Raw genomic sequence first — 24376 nt, forward strand, 5'->3', positions numbered from 1 at the left:
AATATTGCCAATAGAGCTGTGATGAGAGCGTGCGCCCTGCTCTCTCCCAGCACAGTTACAGGCAGCTAACTGAAAGCTCCCGTTTGCTGCTTGCATCCGGGAGATTTCCAATCATGTGACTGCTGTGACAGCCAATCATGGCAGTCACATGACCATAAGCCCTGCCCCACCTCCCTGCATTCTAAAGCCATTAAAGGGTCCGCAGGTGCCAGCTCTAAGGGTTAAGATACTAAAATGATCAATTGTGGCAAATTCTACTACATTCTGTACTACATAAAATATAGTCAGTGGTGTAGGAAGCTTTTATATTCCTGCTTAGAATAACTGCTCTTTTGTAATGGAATAAAATGTAATACAAATAGGTTGTACTTTTGTAAAAAAAAAATATTGGTTCAATTCTTTCTAGGAAGAAGACTGTAGCAGTTTCAGAACAGAATGGAAAAGTCTTCAAAGGGGAACGCAAGAGAGCCCAGAAGTTAAATCAACAAGGTCAGGCATATCCTGATGAACATAAAGAAAGGAGAGAGACTAGAAAATTAGGAAAGGGGAGATCCCAGGACATTCCAGAAAAACTAGAGGAAGGAACAAACTTAGAAGATGATCAGCAAAGACTGGATGATGATTATCAAACTCGGTATAGGAGTGACCCTAACTTAGCTAGATATCCTGTGAAACCACAGCCAGAGGAGCAACAAATGCGTATACATGCTAAAGTTTCAAAGGCACGACATGAGAGGAGGCACAGTGATGCTTCCCTACCCCATGCAGAACTGGAAGAAACAGAAGTTCCTGAGAACAAACTAGGGAAAAACTCACAAGTACCAGTAAACCAGGATAAAAGAACAGTTCTGGAAAGTCATCAGTCATATTCAATTGATAGAAATGGTGGCGAACCTATTTCTAAATCCAAACAAGTGTCCAATCACAGCCCTCCAAGTCCCAGACACAGTCCTGTACCCCCAGAGCATGTAGAATCGAAAAACCACGATTCATTTAAAAAACAAAGCCGGTTAGATCCCAGCTCAGCTCTTTTAATGAGAAAAGCAAACCGTGAAAAAATGGAGACAATGTCAAGGAATGATTCACTTAGTTCAGATCAGTCTGAATCTGTAAGGCCATCCCCACCAAAGCCCCATCGATCTAAGAGAGGTGGAAAGAGGAGACAAATGTCTGTGAGTAGTTCAGAAGAAGAAGGGGCATCAACACCAGAATATACAAGCTGTGAAGATGTGGAAATAGAAAGTGAAAGTGTCAGTGAAAAAGGTAAGAGAGATCTGTTTCACACCCTCTTTTCGTATCTCGTAACTGCTATTTGAAGGATACTTTGTTTCTTCAATGCATATCTATCACTGAACCCCTGGGTTTATGAAACGCTATTATTGTGTATGATTGTAATATCTAACATAAGGACTTTAGCCAATTATATACTTTATAGACTTTGAACTATGTATCACATTATCCTTCTCTGCCGTATGGACAAATTGAAAACTTAAATAAAAACATTTGAACACTAAAAGGTAAGAGAATGGTGTGCCAATTTTAAGTATCTTTAATGTATTTTAGCTAGGAAAAGTGGTAAATACGCCAATTTACACATTTTGATTTTAATCTAGTAGCATTGTGTAAAGATAGTAGTACTCTTTACTCTACAGCAACAATGAAAATAAAGCTTTTATTAATCTGATTACAGGTATAAGCTTAGCACTGATATCTTTGGTAGGTTGCAGTTTCTCATTGCTGTTGCACTTCATAGTTAAAAGGGAAATAGTTTTGTGTATCTCTACCCAACGTAAATTTAATTCAAAATTTAATATTGGTGGTTTGGTTTTTTGACTCCTTCCCCTTACCAAAAAAGAGAGAATGTTACAAAAACTTGAGAAAAAAAGATGAAATATTCCACCATATGCTATCACCGTAACCTACCATGTACTGTTATTTAAACACAACTTAAAGTGATAATAAAACCCAAAAACATAAATGTGATATATTGCAGCTTACAAATCATTGGATGTCGTGACCACATTAGTTTTTTTTTTTTAATTGTTTAGGCTTTTTTCCTTTATCTTTACCTGGTGATCCAGTCAATAACACACTTCCTGTCCTAGGTTGTCTCCACCCTGGATGTCAATCTGGGGAGAAGGTAGTGCTAAATGAACTAGAAAAATTTAGATGGACTAACAATTAAAACTAAAAGAACTCCAGCTAATACTTTTAGGCATATTTTTCTTTTGGGATAAGGGTTTTATGTAAATGGAAAAAAAAGCTGACCGTTAGAAGTACCCTGTCAGTGTTAAAAAGTTTGTCTCAGCCCTCTAACTGCCACTTTTACTAGAAAGCTTGGTCTGGTAAAGGGAGTTACCAAAATAATAGAGTTACTGGTCTGATCACCGAGTGAAAACAAAGATAAAAATCTAAAAAATGAAAATAATGCATCCATCACATCTAAGAACTGGGAAGCTGCAATGTAATAAAAGTTTTTGTTTTTGGGTTTACTACTACTTTAACTTAACACCCAAATAATGCTTTATCTTTCACAGTAAACTATTCCTCCTGACAGATTCTTACAGACTGCTGTTGCATGTTTTCTTCTGAACATGCTGGTTTCCTGATTATTATTCTGACCCACTGGCTTTAATACTATACTATAACAGATACAGTATGCAGATTTGGAAAGCCATAGTAAATTTAATGGTCTTCATCTCCATGTTTGTAATGACTCAAGATATCGAAGCCAGAAGGTCATGACAACCAGGCAGCTAATGTTTGCAGAATGAGAAGTCAGCAATGAAATCCTCTATGTTTCTCTAAAGAAAGGTTTCCTTTTATCTCCACTTAACAGTTTAAGCCCAATTGAAATAACAGAAATACATGTTCAGACAGTAGTCATTGCATTACCAGCCTTTTTAGTTGTAGAGTTTGTCTGAATAGAACTGTCTAAAAGGTACCATGTTGCCCATATCTAAAGCAGGTCAAACAAACCTCTCTCTCTCACAGTGCTATAAATCTTCCTAAGGAAGATTGTGATGAGGGGTGTGGCAGCTACTCAGCTCTGCCAGCATATCTCATTGGAGTGGGAGAGCAGGAAGAATGTTTCCACTGAATATAAAGGTATGTTAAAATTATTAGTCTCGTTTTTTTTTTTTAACAAACATGTTATACTTACCTGCTTTGTTGCAATGGATTTGCACAGAGCAGCCTGGATCCTCCTCTTCTCAGGTCCCTCTTCTGTGCTCCTGGCCCCTCCCTCCCATTGAGTGCCCCCACAGCAAGCAGCTTGCTATGGGGGCACCTAAGCTAAGCTGCAGCTCCATGTGTCCATTCAGACACAGAGCTGCTCTTCGGCCCCGTCCCCTCTCTCTCCTGATTGGTTAACTGACTTTGATTGACAGCAGCGGGAGCCAATGGCGCCGCTGCTGTGTCTCAGCCAATCAGAAAGGAGAGTCCTAGACGGCTGAGATGCTCGTGAACATTGCTGGAAAGAGATGGAGCTCAGGTAAGTATTTGAGGGGCTGAGGGGGCCTGCTGCACACAGGTTTTTTTTATCTTAATGCATTATTTGCATTAAGATAAAAGAACTTCTGATTTTACAACCCCTTTAAGTTATTTTCAGGTAAAAAACATAATATACAGTAGTACAGGATTATAAAGAAAAAAAGTGTGAAACTTTTATCTTTTAGGCTGACCCTGAAAAGTGACCCTTATCACGTGCCCTGATCTTAAATTATAAAATTGTATATATATATTAAAAATTATTAAAGAGTTTTTTTCACATTTGTTTAATGTTGAGAAGTTAGAACCACTGTCAGCTTTAGCAAAGTCATCTGAAGTAAAAGTGAGGGTAAATCCAAAAAGTCGCCACTAAAACAGATACAAAGGGAAAATCTTCCAGTGGGAACACTTCTTTTTTTTCCAGTGACAGTGACAAGTGAGGATTTCATACTGTACACATTGGAAAGATATCCTCTCCCTAATGATTCATAGATGGCAAAAAAATTGACAGTGGTTTTAACTATCTCCTATTCTATCCAAAAAAATAAAGGTTTTGATTAAATACCCTAATGGCTTGTTTTTGCTACTTGCATTGTTTTTCATTTTGTGTCATTTTCTAGCATAGGGACAATGTAAGAAGATCAAAAAATGTCTAATGCCGCGTACACACGGTCGGACTTTTCATCTACAAAAGTCCAACGGACGCCGACGGACTAAAGCTGGCTGGTCATCCGATCGTGTGTGGGCTTCTCCGGACTTTCAGCAGACTTTTTCAGCCTCAAATCCGACGGACTTTAGATTTGAAACATGCTTCAAATCTTTACGTCGTAACTACGACGGACCCCGAAATCCGCTCGTCTGTGTGCTAGTCCGACGGACAAAAACCCATGCTATGGCAGCTATTGGCTACTGGCTATGAACTTCCTTATTTTAGTCCGGTGTACGTCATCACGTACGAATCCGTCGGACTTTTGTGTGGTCGTGTGTAGGCAAGTCCGTTCGTTAGAAAGTCTGCTGCAAGTCCGCCGAAAGTCCGCCGGAAGTCCGCCGGAAGTCTGTCGGACAGGCTGTCGGACTTTTGTAGACGAAAAGTCCGACCGTGTGTACGCGGCATAACTGTTTGTTCCCAATAATGTGTTGTATGGCAATACATTGGAAAAAGTCCCTCTTACTGAGTTTTTGGTATGTTGACCTACACTTTGACAATTTGATAAACTCAATAAAAACTTGTCAGATTGTCCAAATATCTTTAAAAAAGCTATCTGAATTCAATGTTTAACAACACACACACACAAACACAATATAAAGTGTTCTAATTTAAAAAGCCCTAACCTTAGGATTTACCTCTGAAACCTGGACTTGTTTATAAGCACCTAGTTACCTATTTATGTTAAATTATATGTAAACCCTCACCTTGTGAACAACCCATTCAGGTTAAAATAGAAATGAAGGACAAAACATTTGTGTATACATTATAAATACCTAAAGCACACTGATCTTCCCCATGAATGGCTTTGAGGGGTAGTCAACACAAGTCTAATTATTGGAGGGGGAAGGCTAAGTTCCCAGCACATCCAGAAAACTAACCATGATGTGCTCTCACGCCTTGTGTGATCAGTTTTAAATAGGAAAGCAAAGGGACTGGCAGGAACACCAGGCATTTCACACAAGGGAAGCAATACAAAGAGAACAGGATCATTTTTTTATGCTACAGCAGGCACATATCAGGAGTATAAAATGTTGGGTTGACATATTTGTTAAAAGTATTGGTGCTGAATGCAACCAGAGCCATGCTAAACACTAATTTTACTGGGAGAGTGGTGCCTAAAGGACCTAGTTTGCTAAAATTGTGTAACAAAGTTAAAGCTCTCTCACAGCTAGACTCTCTAGTTGTGTTTATGAAGCATTACAGACAATCCATTAATATGGGGTGACACCATCAATTGTAGATTACAAACACTAAAAAAAATAATGTGCATAAACAAGACATTACTGAAACTCTCTGGGACCCAGGGGGATTTAGAAAGAAAAAGGGCTGGAGACTCAAGTCATTAAAGTGGACCTTGCACCTGAAAAGCAAGATTTGTTTTTGTGAACCCCCCCCCGCATTAAAAGTTGTAAGTTAACTGAATTATTAATTTAGATTGCCAACACAATTGTAACTAGGTGGACTAGTATATTAAAGCTGTACTTTGAAGAAAGATGGGAGCCTCAAGCAAATGCAGGAACCTGAATTTAGTTTGCAATAACAAGGGAGGGGCAGTACTAGGAGCCAACCAGGCATGCAAGAAACAATAACAGAAGAAGAGACCAAAGGAATAACTATATCATTCTGCTTTTCCTTTACTGTCTAATCACAGACTGGAGCTAAGAAATGACCTAGCATTTTTGCATAACTGCAGTTGAGAATATTCAAGTCACCAACCTGGCTGTGCTGTGTGGTAGGGTAAAACCTCTCCCAGATATGTATTTTCTCATTGTATTCAGCTATTTGCCTGTAGTTCACCTTTAATATATCTCCACTTTATTAACTCAATTTAAATTGGAGTTTACCCTTAAAGCTGAATTTTAGCTAAATATTTTTTTTCTGTACAGCTTTATTACTTTACTTATCAGTATGCCACACATCAGGCAGACAGATGGATCCTGGAAGAATCGTCATTGCAGAGATGCCCGTTCCCCTCCTGTCTCTAAACTTCTGGCACATTTAGGGTTAAAGTGTTACTAAATTCAGGACCCTGCATTCTCTATAATCATAAGAAATACATCAGAGGGCCCACAGACCTAGTGTATGATCCTCAATAAAAATTCTTAAATGAATACAAGACAAAGTGATATACTCACAAAAGTGTGCTTGTATTACAACATTACAAACAGCATAACTCTAATGCCCTGTACACATGGTCGAACATTGATCGGACATTCCGACAACAAAATCCATGGATTTTTTCCGACAGATGTTGGCTCAAACTTGTCTTGCATACACACGGTCACACAAAGTTGTCGGAAAATCTGATCATTCTGAACGTGGTGACGTAAAACATGTACGTCGGGACTATAAACGGGGCAGTGGCCAATAGCTTTCATCTCTTTATTTATTCTGAGCATGCGTGCGTCAGATTTGTGTACACACGATCGGAATTTCCGACAACGGATTTTGTTGTCGGAAAATTTTATATCCTGCTCTCAAACTTTGTGTGTCGGAAAATCCGATGGAAAATGTGTGATGGAGCCTACACACGGTCAGAATTTCCGACAACACGCTCCGATCGGACATTGTCCATCGGAAAATCCGACCGTGTGTACGGGGCATAACTGTCCCTCATTTAAAGGGATTGTCCGTCTTTTGGAGCCAAGTCCTTCTTTCCTTCATTCCTCCTTGGTTCTCCCTCCTTTTAGTCTGACGGATAGACTCCTATTAAAATTGTATAATTCATCAAAAGTAAGTAAATAAACCTTTCAACTAACCTCTAAATGATTGCATTTTTTATTATGAGAAGCCATAAAAAGAAAAAGTAGTGGTGAAATCTGTTTGACCAGGGGTGTGGGCCTTACCTGCATACATGGTATCCCTCTTTCCTGCCTCAGAAAATTGCGAGGTATGGGAGGGTGGAAGGGCTGGTTCCATAGCACAACTTTTTTACAGCCGCTAAGCCTGGAGCCCGAAACTCTTAATCCCAGTAGCAACAGAAGGTCAGGAGACAGGAAGAAGACAGGGCATCCAGCTGCCTGCACAATGTGGACAATACTTCATCAGGTAGATAATGTCACCAAAGCTGTACAGAAAAAAAAAAAAGCTGAATTTCAGCTTTAATTGTTTTGGACAATTTAATGTAGAAAGAGTCATTTTATATATATTTTGATTAATTTGTTTAGTGCTTTTTTCCTTGGTGGCTTAAAACACTTTGGAGATGAAACAGCCATTTTGGGTGCACAGGGAGAACATGCAAACTTCATGCAGATAGTGTCCTGTTTGGGATTTGCTGGCACAGGACAGAGAGGCCACTGTGCTGCCTAGATATTTTCTTTTATTACGAGAACATTTGAACTGTTTGTAGTAGTTTTACATTTAATGTAAGTAACCATTATGTATAACACCAAAAATAATATTCATATTTGCTGCATACTGACGTTTTTAGTAACTAAGTGAGCACTTTTGCAGCTACATTCAATAAAAACAATGAATCCTGAGGTATTTGGAAAATGCAAGTAATAGAGGTCTACACACAGTAATAAGTCTACTCGCTTCATTCAGACTGTTTGATTTTTTTCTTCTTGAGATGTTCTCCAACTGACCACTAGAGGTCACTCAAAGACAACTTTATTTTTTGCTGAAAATAATAACGCTTATAAAAAGTAACACATAGAAATCTGAATTACACTCTAGTTTATTGAATGGCTACCAGCTTTTGTATACAGATCATTATTTTGAAATTTGAACAGAAATTTCTTAGCAGCAGAATAAGCTGTTTATTTTTTAATTGATTTGCATTCATTTAGACTATCAAAATAATGATTATTTCACTAAACTGTAAAGTGTACGTGCAACCTACTCTTTTTAATTTAGCTTTGGATGTGTGGAAGAGTTGGAACACTTTTGGAGTTACTACTGGTATTTTGTGCTCCATTAAAGGGATTATAATGCAATTTATGACCTGCTGGCAAAGGTTTTACCAAACAGAAAGTAAGGAGATGTATACAACTATAAAAATCTGGTATGGCTTCTAACCTTACCTTCCCTAATCATTTTTTAAAAATTATTTTCTGGGTGGCTGCCTATATAGTAAAATTGTACAGAAGGGCAGGTCAATTATGGGAAATCCCTCTATCAGAGCCTCACTTAGCAATAAAACGTCAACAGGCTTCCTAACTTTTCCTCACTCTAGCCAAAACAAAAAAAAATAGTTTTGTTTGAACATACACTTTAATTGCAAGTATCTGCCTTTGAAGTGTTTCAGTAGTTTAACCACTTGCTTACTGGGCACTTAAACCCCCCTTCTGCCCAGACCAATTTTCAGCACTGTCACTCTTTTAACCACAATTGCACGGTCATGCTACACTGTACCCAAATGAAATTTTTGACATTTTTTTCCCCACAAATAGAGCTTTCATTTGGTGGTATTTGATCACCTCTGGGTTTTTTATTTTTTATTAAAAAAATGAAAAAGCCCGAAAATTTTGAAAAAAAAAATACAAAATGGTTTTATACTTTGTTATAAAATTTTGCAAACAGGTAATTTTTCTCCTTCATTGATCTACGCTGATGAGGCTGCACTGATGCGCACTGATAGGTGTTTACTGATCTTTTGTTTACATCATGTGATCAGCTGTTATTGGCTGAGGGTTCGGCCCCTCACTCCGATCTGTGATCATCCGAGTCTCATTGACTTGGTGATCACAGCACACACCACGCGCGCCCTGCAAGCGGCATGCATGGAGTGTGCAAAGGGGAGGACATCTATTGATGGCCTCCCAGCAATGTAGGTCTGCGCTGTAGCCGTCATTCGGCTATAGCACGAATGGGAACAGGTTAACAAACTGAAAGCATGGGGAAGGATTGATCCCTATGTTTACACTTCAACCATTTATTCTGATATTCCTTGAAAAGGACTGTTTTTCACACAAACTTTTTCAGGTTGTAAAGATTTTCAAATGAGGGTGTTTATATTTGTGTGCGGAAGAGCTGTGGGGCCATCCTAAAACAAAATTCGGAGTCAGAATTCTAAGATTAAAAGTCAGAATCCTGAGATTAAAAGTTAGAATTTTGAGTTTCAAAGTCATAATTCTGGGATTCAAAGTCAAAATTTTGAGTTTTAAAGTCAGAATTTTGCGTATTAAACTTGGGGCCATCCTAAAATTTATTAAACAGAATTGTGAGTTTTAACCACTTCTGCCCCGGAAGGATTTGCCCCCTTCTTGACCAGGCCATTTTTTGCGATACGGCACTGCGTTGCTTTAACTGACAATTGCGTGGTCGTGCAACGTTGTACCCACGCAAAATATATGTCCTTTTTTCCCCACAAATAGAGCTTTCTTTTGGTGATATTTGATCACCTGTGGTTTTTATTTTTTGCGCTATAAACAAAAAAAGAGCAATAATTTTGAAAAAAAAGCAATATTTTGTACTTATTGCTATAATAAATATCCCAAAAATAAATAAAAAAACCCTAATTTCTTCATCATTTTAGGCCGATATGTATTCTTCTACATATTTTTGGTAAAAAGAATCACAATAAGCGTATATTGATTGGTTTGCACAAAAGTTATAGCGTCTACAAAATAGGGGATAGATTTATGGCATTTTTAATATTATTATTATTTTTTACTAGTACTGGAGGTGATCTGCGATTTTTATTGGGACTGCAACATTGCGACGGACACATCGGACAGTTTTGACACTTTTTTGGGACCACTGACATTTATACAGTGATCAGAGCTAAAAAAGCCACTAATAACTGTATAAATGTCACTGGCAGGGAAGGGGATAACAGTAGGGGGCGATCAAGGGTTTAACTGTGTTCCTTATGTGTGTTTCTAACTGTGGGGGGAATGTGGCTGACTAGAGTTAGGAGAACATGATCTCTCTCCTCTCCCCTGACAGAACCAGGATTTGTGTGTTCACACACACAGATACTGGTTCTCGCTCTGTAACAAGCTTGCGGGTGCCTGGTGGTCATCGCACCTGCTGGGCACGTGCATCGGCTCCGGGGACACGCTGCGGGTGTTTGCTACAGCGTTTTAAAGAGCCGATAACAGTAGTATAATGGCGGCTGGTTGGGAAGTGGTTTAAGTCAAAATTGTGAGTTTTAAAGTCAGAATTCTGAGATTAAAACTCAGAATTCTGAGATTTATGTCCGAATTCTGAGTTTATAAATGCAGTAGCTTCTATTAGGAGGGTTGTGGTTTGTAAGATTAATATTTGTAAGATTATAGGACCAATGAGCAACAATGCGCTATCATCCATGTAGTGCACTGACCATCATTCTGCTTGCAGACTATGTAAAAGCTTTGTAAAAGCTTTGTTTTCAGAATTCTGACCTTTTTAATCTCAGAATTGTAATTTTTGTTCTCAGAAACCCAGAATTCTTACTTTTAATATCAATATTCTGACCTTGAACTCAGAATTCAGACTTTTCAAGTTTTTTTTAATGCCCTTAAATTGTAATCTCAGAATTTTGACTTTGAAACTCAGAATGTTGTTCAATACATTTTAGGATGGGATTCTTTCATAATGTGGGAGAATCTGACTTTCAATCTCAGAATTCTGACTTTTTGATTTGTTTAATAAAGTTTAGGATTGCCCCAGGGCTCTTCTGTAATTGTAAGCATTACACTTATTTCTAATACTCTGATCTATAGATCTTCTTGTGTAAACTTTGACAGCTACCACACTTTTGCTGTCAAGGCACTGCTGTAAAGGCTGAAAGAATTCAGGTGGCCATACATTCTGGACCGAACACAAGAAATCCATAGATTTGTCCATGCACGCCAATCATTATGGATGGGTGAACCTCTCACTGCTGGCCTTATCTCTCACTGCATTGTATTCTGACAACTGATGCCCACCGCTGTCAGAATACCTGAACAGTGGCTACAGATTATTGGCTGCAGTTACTGTTCTGCTGACTTTTCCCACTCAGTTTCCTTGATTTCTCAAATACATATGGTGTGCTGCGTGGCGTGAGCAGGGCCACGCAAAGCTTGAATGGGAACTGTATATGGCCAGCTTTAGCTGTCAGCCCTTTAAAAGCCTCTGTGGAGTTTGGAGAAGGAAGCCTCCAGTAAGCAGGGCGCATATTGAACACCAGCCACCATTGTGCTCTTGCTGGACGTCCAATGTGTCCCTGTGCCTTTGAGGAATGGGCTCTCTCCAAGTAAACCTGCCCTTAATTTATCCATTGCTTTATATGCGCAATTCGAGAACTCTCAAAAATATAAAGTTAAAGCTGCTCTATACAGAGAAGCCTTGATATAGGCACTGTGACTTCCATATATATTTGCAAATTTGTGCAGCAAAACTTCTGTTTTAAGACCCCTTTCACACTGGGGCATTTTTCAGGCACTTTTGGGCTAAAAATAGCACCTGTAAAGCACCTGAAAAAAACCTCCCCTGCAGCCCCAGTGTGAGAGCTTGAGTGCTTTCACACTGGAGCGGTGCGCTTCCAGGACGTTACAAAAAGTCTCCAAAAGGAGAAACCCCCTCCTTATGCGCAGATGAAGTACTGTTATTTCTTATGGATCCAGTGATCTCCCTTCCTAGTCTTATGACCGCATTAGCAACATTACATGATCGTTCAGACCTTGTCAAAGTGGGCGGCTAAGCCGATCAGTCTACCTATTTCCACATCCACGACTATCCACTCTGATTTTAAATTTTCTTGGTGCGACAGAACATTACGTTATCTTGGGATTTAACTTACTCCATCCTTCCAGTCATTATATCATGCCATTTACCCCCAGATGTACTCATGTAATTAAGAATCTTTTAACCCCTTCCCGTCCGCGCTATAGCCAATTGACGGCTACAGTGCGGATCTTTGTCGGACCTACATCAACAGACGCCCTCCTGCAGGGCGCGCTCTGTGATCACCGAGTCAATGAGACTCGGGTGATCACAGATCGGAGTAAGGGGCCCAATACCGGCCCCTTACCACGTGATCAGCTGTCAGCCAATGATGTAAACAGAAGATCGAAAACCTTTTTTTTTCGTGTGAGGAGAAAAAAAGCATATCACTGATCACTGGCTTCTGTGTAAGGGACATCGGTCCCGAAGAGGAAGAGGCACAGCCACTTCATCTGTGCCCACCAGTGCCGCCTGCTAATGCCACCTGCCAGTGCCCACAGTGTATATAAGTGCCACCAATAAGTGCCCACCAGTGCATATCAGTGCCACCAATCGGTGCCACCTATCAATGCCCATGAATGCCACCTATCAATGCCCACCAGTGGTCCCAATTAGTGCCACCTAGCAGTGCTGCCTATCAGTGTCACCTATCAGTGACCATCACTGCCACCCATCAGTGCCCATCACTGCCACCTGTCAGTGCCCATCACTGCCACCTATCAGTGCCACTTATTAGTGCAATTCAGTACCACCTCTCAGTGCCCATCGGTGCCACCTCTCAGTGCCTATCAGTACCCACCAGTGCCGCCTTATCAATGCCCATCAATGCAGCCTATCAGTGCAGCCTGTCAGTGCCCATCAGTGCAGCCTCATCAGTGTACATCAATGAAGGAGAAAAATTACCTGTTTGCAAAATTTTATAACAAAATCTAACACTGTTTTTTAAATTTTCTGTCTTTTTTCATTTTTTTAACAAAAAATAAAAAACCCAGAGGTGATCAAATACCACCAAAAGAAAGCTCTATTTGTGGGAAAAAGATGATAAAAACTTCATTTGGGTACAGTGTTGTATGACCGCGCAATTGTCGTTCAAAGAGTGACAGTGCTGAAAGCTGAAAATTGATCTGGGCAGGAGGGGGGTTTAAGTGCCCAGTAAGCAAATGGTTAAATCTGTGGTCCTCATATCATATATTGTTTTTAGGCAAAATTTTGGCAATCAAGATGTTCATTTTATCTAAACTTTTGTTCTTTGTTTAGGGCTTTTCAATTTCCGCTTCAATGTTTTTATTGAAACATTTTCACACAAGAGAATGCAAAAGTCATGACGGTAGAAGCAGATCCTCCACTATCTGAAATACATACAAAATACATATTAACCTTTTACCTGCTAGGCCCTGTGCGCCACTTTCAAACTGGACCAATTTTTCAATTTTTTTAATTGTTTTTTTATTTTTCCCTTACAGCTTTCAGAGTTTGTAAAAGACCCCCCAAGCCATATATTTTCTGATAGACCAGTAGAATACAAATAAGGTGCTACTGATTTTTAAGGCACAACAATATTTGTGCAAATGTTTATCACAATATTTTCGCTAAAAATACACTAAAATCATTATTAGCAGATATAAACACAGCACAGTTTACAAAATTCCTACTAAATATAAAAGCTAACCTGTACTGAGTTAATACATATCCAATATTTGTAAATTTTAGATCGCTTCTTTTTGTGAAATGGTGAAAATCAAACATATGCAAAAATGTAAATATCCAAAGTTCTCAAAAAATCTAGAGGTTTTCATTTTTCACTTACAGCTTTCAGAGTTTGTTAAAGACCCCCCAAACCATTAATTTTCTGAAAGCACATGACCTGTAGAATAAAAGGAAGGTGCTACTGATATTTAAGACCCTACAACATTTGCGCAAATGTTTACCAAAGCAATATTTTCTCTAAAAATACACTAAAATCATTATTAGCAGATACAAACACAGCAAATTTTACAAAATTCCTGCTAAATTCCTACTAAATATAAAAGCTTAATCTGTATTGAGTTAATAAATAACAAATATTTTTTAATTTTAAATTACGCCTTTTTGCAAAATGGTGAAAATTGAAGGTACGCAAAATTATAAATAACCACATTTCTCAAAAAATCTGGAGGTTTTAATTTTTCACTTACAGCTTTCAGAGTTTGTAAAAGACCCCCCCCCCCCAACTATAAATTGTTGAAAGCATAGGACCAGTAGAATAAAAGGAAGGTGCTACTGATTTTTAAGGCCCCGCGATATTTGCGCAGATATTTAGCAAAACAATATTTTTGCTAAAAATGCATTAAATCATTATTAGCAGATACAAACAATAGCAATTTTTACAAAATTCCTGCTAAGTTCCATCTAAAAAAAAGGTAAACCTGTATTGAGTTAATAAATAATAAATGTTTGTAAATTTTAAATTGCGCCTTTTTGAGAAATAGTGAAAATCAAACGTACGCACATTTTTTTCTAAAAAACGGGAGGTTTTCCTTTTTCACTTACAGCTTTCAGAGTTTGTAAAAGACCCCCAAACCATATATTTTCTGAAAGCACATGACCAGTAGAATAAAAAGAAGGTGCTACTGATTTTGAAGGCACCGCAATATTTGCGCAAATGTTTATCAAAACAATATTTTCGCAAAAAAACACTAAAATCATCATTAGCGGATTCATACATGGCAGAATTTAGAAAATTTCTGCTAAATTCCTCCTGAATATGAAAGTTAAAACTGTAAATAAAAACAATTTACTCTAAAAATCCAGAGGTTACCATTTTTCACTTACAGCTTTGAGAATTTGCAAAGACCCTCCAAACCATACATTTTCTGAAAGCACATGTCCCGTAGAATAAAAAAAGTGCTTCAGATTTTTCTTTGGTGCCGCAATAATTGTGCAAATGTTCATCAAATTGCTATTTAAATACACTAAAATCATTATTAGTGCACATAAATGCAACACAACATAGAGGGCCATGTTTATCCACACAGGGATGCACAGGTTTTCCCTGCATCCCTGTACAGGCAGTCCCATTTATGTCAATTGCAATGCAACAGCTGCACAGGCATAGCTGCTGCTCCCAATCTGACATTGGGTGCACGACCCCGAATGCAGACAGTGTGAGTTCAGGGACATGCACCTGGACCTACATGGATGTCAAATTGGGAGCAATCTGTTTGCGCTGTTGCTAAATCCCAAATGACATGAATGCGACTGCCTGCACAGGGATGCACGGAACACCTGTGCTTTCCTATACAGGTAAACACTGCCTTGCATGTGCTGTGTATGCCCTGTGTGGACAAGGCCTTAGGCCCCTTTCACATGAGCAGACGATTGGTTCCGCCTGTCCGTTTTTCAGACAAGCCCGCTCGGACCACCCACAGGTGGTCTGTTTCCATCCGACCTCCCTATAGAGAACAGAGGGCTGTGTCCGTGTCCATTCTGCATCAGCGGAGCAGACATGGACCTGTCATCCAGGAATCAGTGAACAGATCCTCCTCTGAGCAGGTGGATTTGCTTGACAGAGTCTGCTGCATGTGAAAGAGGCCTTTTTTTATTTTTATTAATTATATATATTTTTTCTTGGGGGGGGGGCTTTGGTGAGATATCAGAGGTCTAAACAGACCCCAATATCTCTTTTTTGAGACAGAGAAATGGACTGAAGACTGTCCCTTTCTCTGCAGTCTGAGCTGCACTTTACATGAATAAATAAGGAGCCTTTATAGAGACTCCTTATCCATTCATAAACTGACACATAGTAAACTCGGTTTACTATACTCGGTTGTCAGTGGATGCTGCCTGTTGTCCACTGTTCTATAGGGAGCCCTCCGTGCTCTCCAGTCTGACAGCTTGCAGGAGCTCAGTGCGCGCAGCAGTTGCAGGTGGCGGGAGGGGAAGGAGGGATGCTGCTGGAGCAAAGGGGGATCGGTGAGGCGGGGGCCACTGCAGGCAGTGACAGAGTGATGGGGGAAATGTCTTGATTCCCTCTAAGCTCCTGCAGAACCTAAAGGCAGCGGGAGTGGCAGAGGAGGGAAGCCGACTTCTGAGGTAGCTACAGGGGATTGGGTTTGTAGGGAGGAGGTCGAAGCGGATGTGGGGGGAAGTAATCAGTGCTGGGGGGGAGAAGGGGGATGAAGGGGATAGGAAAGAAGAGCGGGGGGAGCAGTTTTAGCTGAAGGGGGCGGCGGGAGGTGGAGAGGCTGTAATCCGCTCATCAGAGTTATAGGATTGTTCAGCAGAGTCTGCTGAACAATTCTTCTATAAGTTTATGGTCACTGAAGTGACCATGAGCTTATAGCAAAAGAAAAAATGAGGTCCGTATGGCGTACAGACCTGGCCAGCTGGAAGCATTGCTGTAGGTCCATACACTGTACGGACCTGGCAATGAAAGGGTTAATCCAAGTATTGTAAAATAAAAGATAATGGAAAAGGCGTGTTCCAAAAAGCTTCACCAACACTATAAAATACTTTGTGGTGGGTTTCCCCAAACCTGAGTCAATATACTAAATTGTACATTAACATAGAACTTTTCCGGCCTGCTGTATTCTAAGTGCCAAAGTCCCACAAAATTTGAAATGACAGTGCAGCTGCATAGTACACTTCTGCTCCTTTTATCAGTATGTAGGCCTCAATGGCTTAGAGGTACGAATGGTATAGTCTGCATGTGTTTGTTGAAGGGGGTCTGTACCTCCAGTGGAGGGGAGCAGCATGCCTCATCACAGCAAGCAAGCCTTCTCCCTAAGTTAGCTATATAATTTCTTAATTTAGAACAGAGAGGCGAAAAGACCTAGAAAGAGTGGTGGTAAAGACTGAGAGGGGAAAAGAAAGAACAAAAAAAAAAGAAGAAAAAGAGGGGGGTATAAAGAGGGAGGCAATAAGAGAAGACCTCATTCTCCAAGTCCCACTGACCTAAAGCCATTTTACTCAGGTGTAGATCTAGGGTCACTAGTCCAGATACTTGACCCACAGGTCCCACACTTTTTCAAACACCTTCATTTTGTCGTTCAAGATCTCTGACAGCTTTTACATCCCTGACTCTACATTTGAAAATATACAGTCATTGTTCAATAAATTTATCTGGCAAAAGAAGAAACCCAAATTTGGTAGAAGGTTGTTGTACAGACCTTAATTGCATGGTGGCTTATGAGTAACTAACCTATGCCATTACCATCTGGTAGCCAGACTGACACAATTAGCATAATGGCAAGCTCCTATTCGGAATATCCCTGGATATACATTCTTTGAATATTGTAGTGGGCCAATGTCTTTACTTGTGGTCCCTCTATCAAGCCAAATATAAACTACCCTTTCAAGCTTCCCAGTTAGCTTCTTTTTCAGAAGACCCTACATTTCCTGTATCCTTCTCTAATAGGAGGTATTTCTCCAGATGGATCGCTTGCAATCTGGTTTCACTAGGTTCACTTACCACCATTATTCTTTTGCTCATTTACAGCAGGCGCACAACCTGACAATTCTTGACAAATTTATGTACAAATTATGTACAACAAATTAGACACTACAGTAGTACCTGCTATAGGTTGGTACCATCCCAACACACTCATTTTTAGCACATTTGCCTTTTTCCCCCAGGTGCAGAGGTGGTTTCACTTCTTTATATCAATATCTTAATACCATTTCTCTGCCAGACAAAACCCTCCTTATGGGCCAATGGGAAGCAGAGATGGGACTTGGTTTTTCCACTCAAGACTGGCTGGACATGTTATCTAATCTCTATAAATGCACCCATCCCATCACAGTTAGGGAAACTGCAATTAAATTGCATACCAGATGGTACATGGCACCCTTCAGAATTCAATCAATATACCCTACTGTCCCTGCGACCTGTTTGCTCAGTTGCGAGGAACAGTGCCTCTTTACCCATATTTTGTGGAGTTGCAAAAATTGTGCTCACTGTGGCAACAAGTTGCCACTGGAACAGCCCATATTTCAAATCTACAAATCCATCTGACTACCAATGTGCCTATTGTTTTCTCCAATTTCAGATGTACCCCTGCCCTGTGAAAGACTCTTACACACTTTATACAGTGCAGTTCAAGCGGCTATAGCCCTTAATTGGCACACTTCCTCTACCCCCTGGTCAATGGTCTTTTCCTCCGCCCCCTGGTGACAGGTCTTAGATTGCATGGAGTCTATTAAAATCATGGGGAAGATTCACCACACTATTTTTGAAATGATACTGATCTTTAATAGGAAGTGGAATTACTGGTCCTCCTACTAGAGATGTTCTGTTACTGATATGTACTTATCCCACTGGATATGTTTACATGTCTTCAACTGCCTGCAACTGTTACTGTTTAGTAATATCCACACCGATTGTCTTTCCATATATTTTTCCCACAATTATTGCTTTTGGCTGCCTGTTTTTGGCCTTATATTAGAATACTTATGAGACTTGTATTTGCCTTTTTTATGTTTCAATTTGAAGATTGCTTTGGACTATGTGAGAGAGAAGATGCACAGTTTTCAGTTTTTTCCTTTATTATATCTATTATGCTGGATGCATGGTTTGTTTGATCTGGGCACTCTGGTTTACTGGACATTTTGTTTATTTGATGTTGATTTTCAATAAAAGCATTTGTAAACATAAATGTAGAATTTGCATATACTGTAAGCTATTAGTTGAAATTTGGATTAACTACTATGGTCACTAAATCTAGCTGTTTAACCCCTTGCCACCACCGCCCCTGACCCATTAAGAGGTCAGGAGGTGGTCTTTCTGATCTTGTGACTGTGGTGATTGGCTGTCACAGTGGTCACATGATCAGAATCTCCCAATCAAAAGTATACATCAGGCGCTGCAGTAAACATGCTCTCAGCACAAAAAAACTGTACCTCATGGACCCATATAAATTCGGACACTCTGCATTAAAGCCCACCTGTCCAGCAGCCGGATATATGCATATGGATGGCAGGAACTGGTTAACAGCTTTTGAGATAAAATTATTCCAAGGACAGGGAGCTGACTCATAGACTTGCATATTGCAGAAAGCAGTAAAGCACAGTAACACTACAAACCAGACGAGCTTGCATAGAAACTGGGAAAATATGGCTCCATGTATTTATTTACAGATTATACATAGAAACAATTGAAAACAAATTAATTCACACTGATTACATTATTTACCCCAAGCTGATCTTAAGTATTTCTTAGTAATTTTAAAGAAAAAAACCTAGAAACTTATATTTATAACCTTGCCCATACCATTTTATGTGACAGTGATTAGTGTGAGTGGCATTGAGAAGCCCAGGGAATTAAATGCAGCTGGCTAGGATGTGTCTGCATATACCATGCCGCTAATCATCAGAGTATTTTCATAATAAGAAGCTGAAGTTGTTTGTACATCCGAAAATTCATAAACTGCGCCCCCCCAACCTGAGCAATAGCATGTAATGTCAAGCCACAGCAAGCAAAGCTAGCAGACTATTAGCATACATAAAAAAGGGAATTTACTCCAGAGATAAAACTATAATCCTGCTACTTTATAAAGCTCTGGTTCGGCCATATCTGGAGTTTTCCTTCTAGTTCTGGTCACCAGTCCTCCGGAAGGATGTGCTGAAGCTGGAGAGGGTCCAGAGAAGGGCAACAAAATATTAGGGGGGGCTGAAGGACTTCAATTACAAGGAGCGACTAGAAGCACTTAATTTATTCTCCCTAGAGAAGAGACGCTTGAGAGGAAATATGATAGCGATATTCAAATATCTCAATGGTGATCCCAGCATAGGTAGGAAACTATTCAGTCTCAAGGAGTATAAAAAGACACGGGGCCACACAATGAGATTGAAGGAGAAGCGGTTTAACCTTAAGCTGCATAAGGGGTTTTTCACTGTCAGGGTGGTGAGGATGTGGAACTCTGTTCCACAATCAGCAGGATGCATTAACAGCTTTAAAAAAATTCGAAAGCCGCGTACACACGATCGGATTTTCCGACAACAAAACCGTGGACTTTTTCTGACAGATGTTTTCTCAAACTTGTCTTGCATACACACGGTCACACAAATGTTGGCCCAAAATTCCAAACGTGAGAACGCGCTGACATACAACACATACGACGAGACTCTGAAAAGGAAGTTCAATAGTCAGTGCGGCTCCTTCTGCTTGATTCAGAGCATGCATGAACTTTTGTGCGACGGACTTGTGTACACACGATCAGACTTTCTGTCAACAAGTTTTGTTGGTGGAAAATTTGAGAACCTGCTCTCAAACATTTGTGGGCGGAAATTCCAAGAGCAAATGTTCAATGGAGCATACACACGGTCGGACTTTCCGACAACAAGCTCACATCGAAATTTCCCGTCGGAAAGTCCATGTGTTCGCGGCATTAGACATGCATCTTAGTGAACACAATATACAAGGATATGGGAAATGATTATTGACATGAACACACATACACCAAATGCACAGGTTGAGTTGGATAAACTAGTGTCTTTTTTCAACCTTACCAACTATGAAACCTCAACCTTGTACAATGAACAAGCAAAATGTTGATAAAGAACACAAGGTATGGATATTATTTCAAATTATCTAAATTGTAGCTACCTGTAGGTAAAAGTGACCAGGCAGTGTTTACTACCGTTTTAAAGTATATGTAAACCTTTACCTTGCGAAACAACCTATTCAGCATAAAATAGAAATGAAAGGCAAAACGTGTGTATTTTGTTTTATACAGTAATTAATTACATAACCTCTGTTTTCAGCTGCATAGGGGGCTTAGAGAGCTGGGGGTGGAGAAACAGCTTCATAATGATCTTCCCATTGAATGGCTGTGTAAGAGGGCATGTCAGCACACAAGTCCTGGTCATTAGTGAACAGACAGGCTGTGCTTCCAGAAACCTTAAAATGCTGAGATGGATGAGTTTCAATGCCTAGAGTGGTCAGTTTGAAATAGAAAAGAAGGGGGGTTGCAAAGATCACTAGGTTTTTAAGCCTAAAGAAGAAATACAAAGGGAAGAGGACACTTTTTAACACAAGTACATGGCACAAAAGACACACGTCGGGAATATGAAATGTTGGGGTAACATATGCTTTAATGTTGATTGAGAGAGTTTAGTTTAATGTCTGGGAGGTGGTGTAAGTTCTCTATCTTGACCGCTGTGACCATTTGTCTCTCACAGTGGTCACATTATTGGGAGACTATCCTGCTGGCTCCTGATCAGAACCAGAGACCTGGAGCTATTGGTCACAGCTTGGTCAGTGTCTTGGAAGTAAACCCATATGTGATATGTGCTCCTAAGTTCTGCCCATATAACTTCTGTGTGTGTGCTTCTTTCACAGCCAGTGGACTCTGTTGGGGCACAGGAAGTAACCTTAGCTTTTTATCGGTACATATTTCTTTGCTATCCTTGGATCCATGGGGCTAAGATATAAATAGTTTGAATACCACTGCTTTTAAGGGACCATTACTGTGATCGCAAAGTAAATTCCTATAATACACTGGTTAATTTGATTCCATGAAAAGGCAACCAGGATAACCTGTTAAACAGGAATGATGGCTGCAGCAATGCTATTGATATTTTGCAGTTCCTGAGCTTGCGCACAGTTCTTTACAGGAAACTTTTTATGGGATGCAAAATTTATTTCATGCCACAGTCTACAAATGACCGGCATTTGCATCCCCTTTCACAAGACTGTTAATTCTAAACTCATCAGGCCTGCTGTCGCGGCGGAAACTGAAATCTAGTTAGTATTGCACTGAGTAGCTATTGATTAATGTAGTAATCAATGAGGGCAATCCGCTGCAGAGATTTATTTTGATGACAGCAGCACACTGTATATGGCAGGTCTGGCCTCATTGCTGTGGGATGTTGGACACTGCAGAATATTTTGGCTCAGACCTTAAACGGAGCTGCCGCTGCTGATTTTATTCAAGCACATCTGTAGATCTTTTTTTGTTATTTGGCAGCTTTGACACCCAGCAGGACTATCTCCAGCTACATTATTGTCAGCTGTTTATGAGCTCACTGATGATTGTGCTATGTTCTCAGGGCTTGTCCAGTTTCTGCTCCAGACATTGCACACAGGGACAGGTAACCATTGTGGTACTGCAGATAGGACAGCTTTTCACTGGAAGAGTGCAGAATGATTCAATAGCATGTACTACACATGTGCATCTCACTGTGGATTTTTGCATGTTTACATGTATATTTTAGTAATATGTGATTTGCCTGGCTAATAATGGTTTTAGGATTTCAGGTTCTGTGTATAAATGTGCTTATTATAATAGTTTTCAAGCTATGTTAACTTTATCAAGAGGGCTGCAAGCAAGCAATGGCATGCAATTCATTGTAGGCTGTATGTGCATGTTGGGAAGGATTAATCTTTGCTGTTGCTTATACTGGAAATGTATACCGCTGCCTTTTTTTTAACGTAGTGATGGTATTCACTGGAATAAAATTCACGCAGATTGTCTGGGTTATTTTTAGCTGCTGTGTTTGGCAGAAGACAGTTGGAGTGTCCTGTGCCCCTTCAGTCATGCTGTGGTTAGTACATTTTAAGAGCCTATTGTAAAGCAATGAGTGTCTGTTTCTGCACTGTGTGATTAAATGTAAAAGAAGACAGCTTGCCTTGGACAGTGCTTGGAAAGAAGTCTTTGATTAACAGAACTATTTGCATGAATATGTCGGTTTTTAGTTTCAAGTTACAGTAAACGAAAATCAATTATATGAAAAGTCTCCTATAAGGAGTCTCATAACACTTAGACAGCCTAATGCTTCTACACTCTGGGTGGGGAATTGTTGTATTATCTTCCGCTCCCTAATGTAAAGCAATATATTTCTAGCAGCACTTATAGGCCATTGCAGACAGCAATATGCACGTTTGGATCTATGCTGAATCTAAGGGCCACACATAATTGTTTAAACAGGAAACAAAATGTAATTGTTGTCATTGTATCATTTTTCCTTAGATATTTCTAGTGCTTTACATTACTTAATGTATACATACAATATATATGTAATACATATAAATAAGCATTGGTGGGGTATAAAGATGCAACTATTGTCTCATTGCTGCAATAAATAAAAATGTATCAAGTTTATATAATAAACAGCAATTTTCAGTGTGCAATAACCACATTAACCAATCACATTTTATCTGCTAGTGATCTGATTTTAGCAAACAGAAATCGGATTAGTTTCCATTAGTTACTGTGCTTTAAGTGTCATAATTGTGCTTTTCAGGATAGAATATAAACATACTGACCAACCATCTCCTCCTCTGGTTAAAAAAAAAAATTGTGCGTGTATATAAGAGCTGCATGATTCTGGATAAAATGAGAATCACAATTTTATTTACTTAGAATAAAGATTTGTTTTTTTTTTAATTCATTGAAGTATATTTTTTCCTAAAAAAAAATTGCTTTTGAAAGACTGCTGCGCAAATACAGTGTGACAAAATGTTGCAACAATCTCCATTTCATTCTCTAGGATCTCTGCTAAAAAAATACAGTGGATATAAAAAGTGTACACACCCCTGTTAAAATGTCAGGTTTCTGTGATGTAAAAATATGAGACAAAGCTAAATCATTTCAGAACTTTTTCCACCTTTAATAGGACCTATAAACTGTACAACTCAATTGAAAAACAAATTGAAATCTTTTAGGTGGAGGGAAGTAAAACTAAAAAACTAAAATGTGGTTGCATAAATGTGCACACCCTTAAACGAATACTTTGTTGAAGCACCTTTTGATTTTATTACAGCACTCAGTCTTTTTGGGTATGGGTCTATCAGCATGGCACATCTTGACTTGGCAATATTTGCCCACTCTTTTTTGCAAAAACACTCCAAATCTGTCAGATTGCGATGGTATCTCCTGTGCACAGCCCTCTTCAGATCACCCCACAGATTTTCAATCTGATTCAGGTCTTGGCTCTGGCTGAGCCATTCCAAAACTTTAATCTTCTTCTGGTGAAACAATTCCTTTGTTGATTTGGATGTATGCTTTTGGTTATTGTCATGCTGAAAGATGAAGTTCCTCTTCATGTTCAGCTTTCTAGCAGAAGCCTGAAGGTTTTGTGCCAATATTGACTGGTATTTGGAACTGTTCATAATTCCCCCTACCTTGACTAAGGCCCCTATTCCAGCTGAAGAAAAACAGCCCCAAAGCATGATGCTGCCACCACCATGCTTTATGGTGGGTATGGTGTTCTTTTGGTGATGCGCAGTGTTGTTTTTGGGGCAAACATATCTTTTGGAATTATGGCCATAAAGTTCAACCTTGGTTTCATCAGACCATAACACATTTTCCCACATGCTTTTGGGAGACTTCAGATGTGTTTTTGCAAAACTGAGTCGGGCTTGGATGTTTTTCTTTGTAATAAAAAGGCTTTTGTCTTGCCACTCTACCCCATAGCCCAGACATATGAAGAATATGGGAGATTGTTGTCACATGTACCACATAGCCAGCACTTACCAGATATTCCTGCAGCTCCTTTAATGTTGCTGTAGGCCTCTTGGCAGCCTCACTGACCAAACTGTAAAGACAATAAACTGTTCATAATTCC

The 24376-nt window shown here is 39.6% G+C and overlaps 1 protein-coding gene across 25 annotated transcripts in view; it reads left to right on the forward strand.

The window, feature by feature from the left end:
- Nucleotides 1-24376, forward strand: part of RIMS1 (regulating synaptic membrane exocytosis 1) — a 641584-nt gene that overhangs the window by 201630 nt on the left and 415578 nt on the right. For all 25 annotated transcript variants that reach the window (XM_073626786.1, XM_073626789.1, XM_073626788.1 and 22 more), the window contains one exon: nt 407-1263. In XM_073626786.1, coding sequence (XP_073482887.1) covers nt 407-1263 — 857 coding nt within the window. The remainder of the gene's footprint in view (nt 1-406; nt 1264-24376) is intronic.

This window comes from Aquarana catesbeiana, linkage group LG04, assembly GCF_042186555.1.
Source record: "Aquarana catesbeiana isolate 2022-GZ linkage group LG04, ASM4218655v1, whole genome shotgun sequence".
Classification (NCBI taxonomy): domain Eukaryota; kingdom Metazoa; phylum Chordata; class Amphibia; order Anura; family Ranidae; genus Aquarana; species Aquarana catesbeiana.